The following is a 10,771-nucleotide window of genomic DNA, read 5'->3' as shown; positions in this document are numbered from 1 at the left end:
GGGGGGCGGTAAGAGGCCTTGATAATGGATAGGGGGGCGCTGGCCCAAAAAAGGTTGAGAAACACTGGTCTAGACTCTAGAGTATACTTTTATGTATTCACAAAAGCTGTTCCCATGTGTACAAAACTTAATTTAAAAGAAAAAAAAAATCCTTGTTATAACCCGATATATGTTTTTTTTCCTGCTTTGTATGCACAGATATGTGTGTGTGTGTGTGTGCGTATGTTTGTGCGTGCATCTGAATGAACGGGGTTCCTCTGGGATTTTCCACTGCCACTCTCATTAGGAGTCTCGCCCAGCAGCCTCCTCCTCTTCCTTTTTCTGGTCTATAATGACCCAGAAACTCCATGTGGGTCAGATCATACAGCGAGCCCTCCATTCCACTCTTCATATCAACCGCTACCCAGTCATTTATTTCACCACCATCGTTTTTCCCTGAAGAAATCAACAGGTGATTTTCTTCCCCTCCTCCTTTCTCATTCTCTGAGCCTTTTCTTGCTCTTTGTGTGCATCCACCCAACCTTTCTTCCTTTCATTCAGAGCCTGGCTTGACTCTCCCAGGAGTCGGTGGATCTGTTCCCACACACTCATTTTTATTGCCAGCGCCTCACACACATCTCTGAGGAGAAAAGTTAGCATTGCTACCAGCTGCCTTTGCTGCCATCTTCTGCCAGTAATAGTTATTACTTATTCACAAGGAGCTACTAGTTAATACTAAGGGTAAAGTATGAATTCTAAAAGTTAAATTACTGAATTTTTTTAATCGTATAATTAGTCTGTAATTTTGTCTCAGAGGGAAATCGAATCAATGTCATGACACATTTAGTAAAACTCATGAGTTTAATAATAAATGTGTCTATTTATATTTTTTATTATTGCTCATGTCTGAACCACAGAATGAATCTTAATCAAACAAGGAGAATTAAAATATTGGCTGTACCCTATAACTCAATTTGTTTTTAAAGTCAACCCTTAACAAAATGGCTGTCATCTTAGAAAACACAACAATGAGCTCAGTAAAATGGACCAAAATTAACCTTGTGTGGTTGTAGCTGAGACTAATCCCCAATACATATTCTGAGCACTAAAAAAAATTGCACAAAACTGTTCTTTAAAATTTGCCATTAACCATTTGGAACCAACTGTCTGTTAACAAAATATCTCATGAAATCCAAGTGACATGTTAAGGAAACTTTCCGAAAACAATTGTTCAATATACCTGTACAACTGATTAACTAGTCAACCTTATTTAAGATGGCCATTACAACCAAATGACCTTAGAAAATACAAAAATGACTTTAATTTTACAGATATTGAGTTAAAATTTGGTGTAGCTGTAGCAAAAAGTCACAACGTTCACAATGCATACTTTAAGTGGTACTCATTGCGCAAGATCTAAACTTAAAAGTTTAGCAATACTGGTTGTAGTCAACTCTGTTTGTCTGTTAGCAAAATATCTCATGAACCACTGGATGGATTTTAATAAAATTTTCTGAAAGTAATCATTCAGTATACATTTACAAATTATTAACTTTTGGAGCCAATCCAATTCAAGAAAGCTGCCACAACTAATTAAAATTATCCAACACAAAATAGACTATAACTTTTGATACTGAGCTTAACTTTAATGTGGTTGTAGCTGAGAGTCAACACATACTCTGCATGAGGTTGCGCATAACGTTATTTTAAGAGTTTGACTAAAACAATGTTAACTCCTTTCCTTCTCAACATAAAATGATCTTAGTCTAAAACCCTGGCATGAAAGACGGTGGGTCATAGGCATTCCTTTAAGGAATGCTAGAACTTTAATTACATCTGTATTTATACAATACATTTCATTGTTCCACTAAAATAAATGCTTTGCCCAAACGTAAGAGGTCTGTCGCTTGTCTTGGTGCAGCAATTACACATGTAACAGCTGCTTGGTTTCACTGTCTCAACCAGTTGTAGTGATCTGTGATTTTCTGCACTTCCTGGTGGGCGTGGCCGGCTCCTCCTGCTGGTGGAGTTGGACTTTCCCCCTGCACACCTGAAGGAGATGAGGCATCAGATGGACTGGTGTATTTAAGGCTGTGGTGGGAACCAGATCAGCGCTGGAGCATTGCTTACCGTGTGGTAAAGTCTCTGAGCCAGCTTAAGTAATCAGTCTGTCAAAGTCAGAGATTTACTTACCTGTTGCTTTTGTGTATTCGTTTTCCTCAGTGAGTTTCCTGCCTGCCTGAGAATCCAGTCTGGTCCCGGTTCCTTCGTAAAAGCCCAGCCTTGAAGATGGTTCACTGATGTCCTCCTGTTCCCTTCATCTACACTCAACTCTGGAAAGCTCAAACTGCCTGGTGTTTTCACCCTACTTACCGTTTTCTTCTTTCGTATTTTCAGATCTCGATCCCGTTCCGTATATTCTTTCGTTCACTGTAAATAAAACCACTTACCTAATATCTGTCTCCTGTAGTCTGTCTACCACCAAGCTGTTGTGCTCCTCGACATCGCAGAATCGTGACACCAGTGTGCATTTAAAGTTATTTATAAGCCAAAGTTACTTTCATGCAAAATTCAAAACCTGCTTTCCAGTCCTTGAATGCTAATTGTCTTGCCAGGATTAAATTAGGACCACTACAATGCCAAACTAAATCAGACTGTAAATTCCAGAGCCTCAAAACTGTAATTTAGTCAAAAGTAGTGGAAACTTTAAGACCTGTACAGGAAGTCTTTTGGAGTCATTGATAAGCCAAGGTACCATAAGGAGGTAGGAGGGTTACAGTACCTGTAAGATAAGTTATAGGAATGCTGAGCTGATCAATTTTCAACTCATAGTATGTAAAATTGTATCACTTTTTTTTTTCTTGAGAGTTGGTATTCAGTTTGAAATTCAAAGCTACTCATTGCAAAGTCATGTACACCTGTCAAAGAAAATCAACAAAAAAATAAGAAAATTTATTTATTTTTTCCTCATATCAATGGTTAATGAGTATTTAAATTCAAAACTTGCAAGCAAAATTTAAGACTGGATGCCAACTACCACATGGATTGATTTACTTTTGGAAATGGCTGAAGTGACTGAAAATAGGTCAACAATGGTGACATTCATGGAAGATCCATTTGGGACTGAGAAATCTGACAATTAGTGTTGAAATGGTAAACTTACAGGTAAAAAGATGTTTCACAAAAGCTGCATATATTTAAATGCCAAGCTCTGTTTTTACAAGCACTCCACCATCCTGCTTGATCCACAATATTTATTCTTGACAGCTGTCTTACTCCTTTTTTGTCTATTCTTTCACATTTGGCTGCAGAATCATTCTTATATTTTCACCTAAACATCTTCTCTGAGACTTTACTCTTGTCCAATTCTGCCACATTTGTTTACCAGTCATGTGACTCAAACCTCCACTTGGTTTACGCCAGATTCAGATAAATGATTTGTTTACATTAAGTGTGTACCTGTATTTCAGAATTGTATGTCAGTATATCTAGAGTAAACTGTTTTAAACTTCACCATTTGGTGTAGTTCAGGATAAACTTTTTTAGGTTTGATTTTATGGTTTGTAATGATTAATTTTAATTCTTGTAACAACCCTAATTGTTTTTGACAAGTTTTGTACTTATTAATTTGGTCTAAATTTTTAATACTAACATGTAAAAAGTTCAGTTCAGAGGTATAAAAAGTAAAATGTTTTGTTGTGAAATATAATTTACTGAAATTTCTTTTGTTTCTCTGTTAAAAAAGCCAAAAATAATGGTCAAATAACATGGGAAAAGTTTTGTTCAGTTGTTCATACTTCAGTTTTCATATGACACAGTTTGCTTAAATTAACCCTGATTTCCAGTTAATTCACATAACTTACCATTATTCAACCGGAAAGTTTTCATTTTGGAATATTTCCAAAATTCCCTAGCTTAATTTCCCAGAAAAGGTTTCTGGAAAGTTTCTCGAATATTTGCTGTAAATTTTCTACCCCTTCGCAACTCTAACCATGACTTGGTTCAAAGTGTATTAGTACAATATTAAAATAAAGATGCAACAACATATGATGAAAGTAGCATTCCTTGAAGGAATAATTCTCAGCTACCACCACACCAAGAATTAGCTCAGTGTCTGTAACTGCTGACAGAATTACAGGCATGTTTACGATTGCTAATGTTGCTTAGCTGTGGTAGTCATCTTGAGTCAGGTTGACTTCAAAAGTTCATTTGTTGTAGATGTATACATTTTGTTCTGAGAGTTAAATTAAAAATCTGTCCAGTGGCTGGTTCATGAGAAATTTTTTGACTTACTAAAACTACAAAACATAAAATAAGTTCTGTAGGCAGTAAAACCATTTACCCTTAAAGGTCTGATTCAGTTTTGATGCAAGGTTCCGTGTTCAATTAAATCCACTTTTACCTTTTGGTTACAGTTTGATTCCTGTTTTCATATCAAGCATTCTGCCATCTTCCAAATTGGATTTCCTGAAGGGTGTTCCTCAGTCAGGTTTGAAAAATGACTCGTAGCATTGTTCCATTTACAGCATTTGCCTGAGTCCTATTCACACAGCAGGCGTGTTCACATCTGTTACTCTGTCAGATTATAGCCTAAAATGATGAATAGTTGTTTACTTTTTCACTTGATTAACTACTTTTTTACTTGGTTTGCTGTTTGAAGAGGTTTGTTTAAATCTTTTGTTTCATTTATTGTCACCTGCTGCCAAAGCGAAGGCGATAATGTTTTTGCCTGTCTGTGTTTGTCTGTACTGTTAACAAAATATCTCATGAACCACTTAAAAGGTTTCAATGAAATTTATAGAAAATAATCACTGAATGCACATGTACAGCTGAATTACTTTTGGAGTCAACCCGATTCAAGATGGCTGCCATAGCAAAGCAGCCTTAGCAAACACAAAAATAGCTATAACTCAGTAAATTTTACAGATACTGAGCTAGGATTTGGTGTGGGAGGAGCTGAGACTGACCCCAAACTTGAAGTCTGAGCATTAACAGATCACATGAGATTTGTGTTTAAAAATTTGGCATAAACTATTGCAATCATCTCTGTTTGACTATTAACAAAATATCATACAAACCACTGAACAGATTTTAATGAAATTATCAGAGAGTAATCACTGGCTGTACAGCTACAACTGATTAACTTTCTGACTCAACCCGGTTCAAGATGGTCACCATAACTAATTGACTTTAAAAAACAGAAAAATAGTTATAACTCAGGTAGTTTTAAGAATATTGAGCTAAAATTTGGTGTCATAGTAGCTGAGCATCATCCAATTGAATGGGGATAAAATAACTAGACTGTACCTTTAAAATTGCCATTCTTTGCTATAACAATGAGCTCTGAAGTCATTAATAATTTATGCTCCTTTACTTGTCTCATATCACATCTGGTAGGTAATTGAGCTTATTAAGAGCTGTGTGTTAACGCTTCATAAATGCAACTGAAATTAATTTGAACCATGTAAGTGTCAAAAATATTATTGAAGTTCAAATGTGTGAATGTATTGACCTATTCTCACTGACAGCCCTCTCTGTGACATGGTTGTATGTTTCTTCATTTGTAGAGCAGGTAAATGTTATTGGATCATCCCAGACACCTAATACCTTACAATCATACTTGAACCTGACCACTTGTGAGTAAAACAGCCAGAATGCAAGTAAATGACAGGTATGAGAATCACCTTAGAGACAGGCATGAGACAGGCATGTTTATAGACTGTGGAAGAAAATGGGACAACCCAGAGAAAATGCCTAAAGGATTCATAAGTCCAGTAAAATAAAATAAAACAGCCCTCTGAATATGGTCAAGTTCATAGACTGAGCTGAAAGTAAGTAAAACAAAACAAAGTCACCCCATCATGTATTATAATGACATTCCTGGCTGTCAGAAACATTTTTGCTCAATTTCCCAAACTGTAGTACAATTGTCCTTGAATTAACATTTCATTTAACTGATTTATTTAGAGACCTGTCCAGGGTGTCCCTGCCTCTCACACAGTGACTGCTGGAGATAGGCACCAGCTCCCCACAACCCGTAAAGGAGCAGGTAAAGAAAATGGATGGATGGATGGATGGATGGATGGATGGATGGATGGATGGATGGATGGATGGATGGATGGATGGATGGATGGATGGATGGATGGATGGATGGATGGATGGATGGATGGATGGATGGATGATTGATTGATTGATTGATTGATTGATTGATTGATTGATTGATTGATTGATTGATTGATTGATTGATTGATTGACTGATTGATTTAGAGCTGTGTTTCCCAAAAGCTCCAGTATACTTACCATCAGCTCCAGAAATCAAAGAAATGTCATTGGAAGTCAGTTATTTTTCAAGCAAGTCTGTAAGCAAAACAGTAAAACATATCTATGATGTCATTTGTGACCACTCGATATGGAGGCACATTACTGTACAGTATGTCAAACAGAACGCTAAGTATTTTCTGCACAAAGATAGGCTGCTAGATTTAGCCAGGCTACACAGTGAGATCAACATGGGTGGTATGATATGTTACAATGAGACAGAGGGGGGTGATACATAGAAATACCAGACAGACAAGGGGACAAAAAGAGAAGGAACATGTCAGAAAAGAGGGTAAGACAAGTTTACTTCTGGGAAAACTTAAAGGAGTGCAAAAAATGGAAAGAACTAAGGAAAGGCAAAAGCTGGAAAAGGAAAAAAGAACAAGAAACCTTCCAAAGTAGGTTATCTGACACCACTCAGCAGCCATCCATCAGGCCAGCTGACTGCTATTTTCAGCCTGAGATGACCCACCAGCTGCACTGTAAGCTAGTGGGCAACACACAGACACCCAAGACAGGAGAAAGTGTGTAGGGGTGAAAAACAAGAGGCTGGACTCTATTTATTCATTCAGGCTTTTTTTGTTTTCAAAGACGTTATTTACACAGGCAGACGGAAAAGTCAACAAGACAGAGGAAATTCATCTCTCAGGGCAAAGAGTCAGAAAGATTACCTATCCCAGGAAAATAAATAAACCCACGCTACCCCACTATCTGCCTGTCTCAGTTAGTTTGTCATTGTCTTTGTCTTTCTCCTTAACAGAACTTTCCAGATTATCCCATAAGAAATATAACAGAAAAAAAATCTTTTCCAGCACAGAGTTCAGACTTCTGATTTACTGTCACATGAACAACACTTTAAACCCAGAACATTTTTAGCTCTATGGAAAACCAAATGGTAGGTTAACATGTGAAGCATTTAATGACCCAAGTTATTGAGGTGCTGACTCAGTATTCATGAAGGCTTAAATAAATCATCTGAAAGTGTTGAAGCATTCCAAAGAGGGGGGCTTAAAATAGAAAAAGACACAACAGGGAAAGTTTCATGCCAGTTCAGTTCTCATGTTCTGTATTTTACAGACATTTTTTTTCAATGTGTTCTTGGATTTTGTGAAAATCCTGTAGGACTTTCTTTGGGTATTGGTTACTTTTTATACTTTGGACCAAAGTCTTTGGTCATTGTGTCTTATCATTTTCTAAAGAATGTGATTTTTTTTTTGATCAACACTGCTTATGCACCATTCAAGTATGAGCCAGCGACAGACAACTTAGCAAAGAACCCATTAAAAATCTGTAGGCACTTTTATACCAGAGGCTTAAAATGGTGGATAGTGAAGAATGACACGGCTCATCTTCGACCCAACGACTGGGTCAAATGTTTTGACCCAATATTTGGTCAAAGCAATCCAACAGATTTAACACAGCAATTAAGTTATCAAAATACCCCATAATCTACATATGACAACAGCTTAATGAATTATTATTAAAATGCTTGAAATTCTTGTCTTGGCTTTTGATTTTTGGCCCCATCTGACCAAAGGGGTGACCAGTCAACCTGATTCAAGATGGCTGCCACATCTTGAATCAGTGACTGATTCCCATTAGCCAGCACACAAATGCCTATAACTAAGTCAATTTTACAGTTATTGAGCTAATATTTGGTGAGGTAGTAGCTGGCATGATCTGTAATTGCAATATTGCTTCAAGTCTTGAACCACCAACATTTTTTGGCCTCGGACCAACATTGCAACTATCCAATCACAATGTAGTTATGTCATGTCTTCATGACTCTGGTGTGTAATGTCAATAAACTACAAAAGTGCTTTTTAAAACAATAAATAAATCAATAATAAATAAAGCTCCTACATGTTAGCTGATTCTAATCATTTTACATTTATATGAACCAGGCCAGTCTACATTAGGTCTAAATAATAGGAATAACACATCTGCATCTCACATGTGCATTAGTCACTCATCATCTACCTACATCTACTCACCTGTTTATCTTTTCTCTGCACTATATAAACTCTTAAGGCTTCTTTGTTGAGTCTCCATGTTTTTTTCCTTGCTCAACTATTAAACTGTCAGCCTGAGTCCTTTGATCTGGTTTTTCTGTTTAGGTCAAAGTATGTTTTGTTGGCCACCTGTCAGCTCTGTTTGCTTTAGTTCAATGTTTAAGTCTTTTACCCATTAAGTTTATGACAAAAATAAATTGGTATATAGTAGTCAAATAACTTGAGAGTTTACTGTCAAGATTACCAATATATAACTATTTTATTATGATATTATTTAAAAATAGACATAAACCAGAGAAAACTGTATAAATAAAAGTAGCACTTCTTGAAAGAATACATATTACCTAATGTTTGGAATATGTGATGGGGACAACGCTCAGCTACTGCCACACCAAATTTTATCTCGATTTTTGTCAAATTGACTGATGAATAGCTATTTATGTGTTTGCTAAAGCCAATTAGCTGTGGCAGCCATCTTGAATTGGGTTGACTCTAAACGTTCATCAGTTGTAGATGTACACATCCAGTGATTACTCACTGACACTTTTGCTAGTCAGTCCCCTGGTTCATGAGGTATTTTGCTAACAAACACATGCACTCAAACACATGCTGTTACACGATCACTCACCCTTTATGGCAGTGGGTGATCGTAATATAGCCACAGAAAATGATCTTCGTATAGGACAAAACTTGGCGCCTGTCACATGATACCCTGTACAACTGCAGCACCAGTGTGTTTTTAGCTTTAAGCCAAGACAACTTGACTTACGGCCAAAGTATTCAACATTACTGCTGACTTTTTTCTTCCACATGCAAATAAAAACAAATGCACAAAGTGAACTTGTGGAATAACATGAAAAAAATACAGCCAAACAGCTCATTTTATTTCTAAACAATCCTTATAACAATTTAAGCTAAATTTCAACACTAGGAAGACACTGAGTCTACAAATGCACATGCTACTGACCTACACTGCACTATAAAACAAAACACTTGAAGCAAGTTTTTATAAGATATGGAACTATAATAATAGTCATTATAAAACAAAGATTAGACTGCTTAAATGCTTAAATGAGTTCTTCCATCTCATCTACACCAGTCAGTTTTCTAAAAAAACAAGCTTTGAAGAGTTTGTTTGCACAACAAAGAAACACTATTCCAGTGGTGATTCAGATTATTTAAACTTTTGACTAAATTCTGCATCATTTAGTATCTTGGAAAAGTTTTGGATGACCTCTGATATGCTGTCACTGATCGGAATCAGTGGGCAGCTGGCTTTTGATATTTCATTCAGTACCATATGGGTCAGCAGACTTCTGGACACATACACACGCAGAGCTTTGATGTCCTACCAGAGCGACACTTGATGATCTCTCCAAACTCATCCTCCACGGGCTCGTCACAGTAATCCTCAGGGCACACACCCTCCGCCATTGTCAGGGCTGTAAAGAGAATTGTAGTGGGAGGGTTGAACAAGCAGGTTTAATCCACCAGGAAAGAGGCAGGTAGGGAGAAAAACCCAAATCCAGAGGGAGGAGCGCACAGTGGGGACGCAAGACCGGACTAAGATCAAGGCAGACAGGACTAAAGAGCAGGAGCCGGTCTGTCATGGAGAGACAGACGAAGAGAAGCAGGTGGCAGGGTGAGGAGGAGGGGAGAGCATTCCCACCTTTAAATAGTAGGTTGTTATGAAGTGGCTCATACCGTGTGGCAGACGCCAAGCGTAAAATTTGACACCCAGAGAGTCCATGACCGTAGACATTTATTTCCTCGCTGAGATGAGATTTCAGCCTAGTTACAAAATATCAAGGTGAATTTATCATGGACTCCTTGTGGGCTGTAGTCATGTAACACAATCTACTGCAATTGGAAAGTTATGGGTTACAAATTCCCATAACACACAGACATGGGTTTACTCCTTTCTTTGGGTGATTATTGATTTACAGTTTATCACAAAGTGAATCATCTGTGAAAATATAGTAAATTAGAAAAATAAAATTCCCAAAAACAAGATTAATTTTCAGAACACTAAAACTCAGACAAATATTTGTCTTTATGGAAAAAAATGAGAATGATAGAACTTCTAAAGCACTTGTTTAAAACTCAAGGACCACAAGCCAGACACAGCATTTGTCACAAATTTATCTGACCCATAAGAGAACATTATTAAAAATATGAGAATTGACACACAAATACAATTGCAGTCAGGGGTTTACTCACCAAGCGCATGGGTGTCTTGTTAATTTGGGGGTTTTAATCATTTATTTTAATCATTTTTTTTCTGGGGTGGAATGATTATAGACATGTAACTTTATTTTTAAAAGCTACAATTGGATGCACAAGTTTTAATTTATTGTGAATTTATTCAAAATTATGTATGCACTCAGGCTTAAATGTATACATGCATAGTCATTAATATTTGGTAAATGTTTCTTAGCAAGTTGCACTTTGACTACAGGCTT

At 36.9% G+C, this 10,771-nt stretch overlaps 1 protein-coding gene across 1 annotated transcript in view; it reads right to left on the bottom strand.

Annotated features, from left to right (window-relative positions):
• The window catches only part of LOC108242145 (dystrophin), a 303,884-nt gene extending 293,942 nt beyond the window's left edge, over positions 1-9,942 (bottom strand). Inside the window, exon 1 of the mRNA XM_017426798.3 lies at positions 9,662-9,942. Coding sequence (XP_017282287.1) covers positions 9,662-9,743 — 82 coding nt within the window. The 5' untranslated portion in view covers positions 9,744-9,942. The remainder of the gene's footprint in view (positions 1-9,661) is intronic.
• Positions 9,943-10,771: the final 829 nt, after the last annotated feature.

Source organism: Kryptolebias marmoratus, linkage group LG23 (assembly GCF_001649575.2).
Source record: "Kryptolebias marmoratus isolate JLee-2015 linkage group LG23, ASM164957v2, whole genome shotgun sequence".
NCBI lineage: Eukaryota > Metazoa > Chordata > Actinopteri > Cyprinodontiformes > Rivulidae > Kryptolebias > Kryptolebias marmoratus.
Note: the sequence above shows the minus strand (reverse complement) of the source record. Positions and strands in the feature narration are given on the sequence as shown.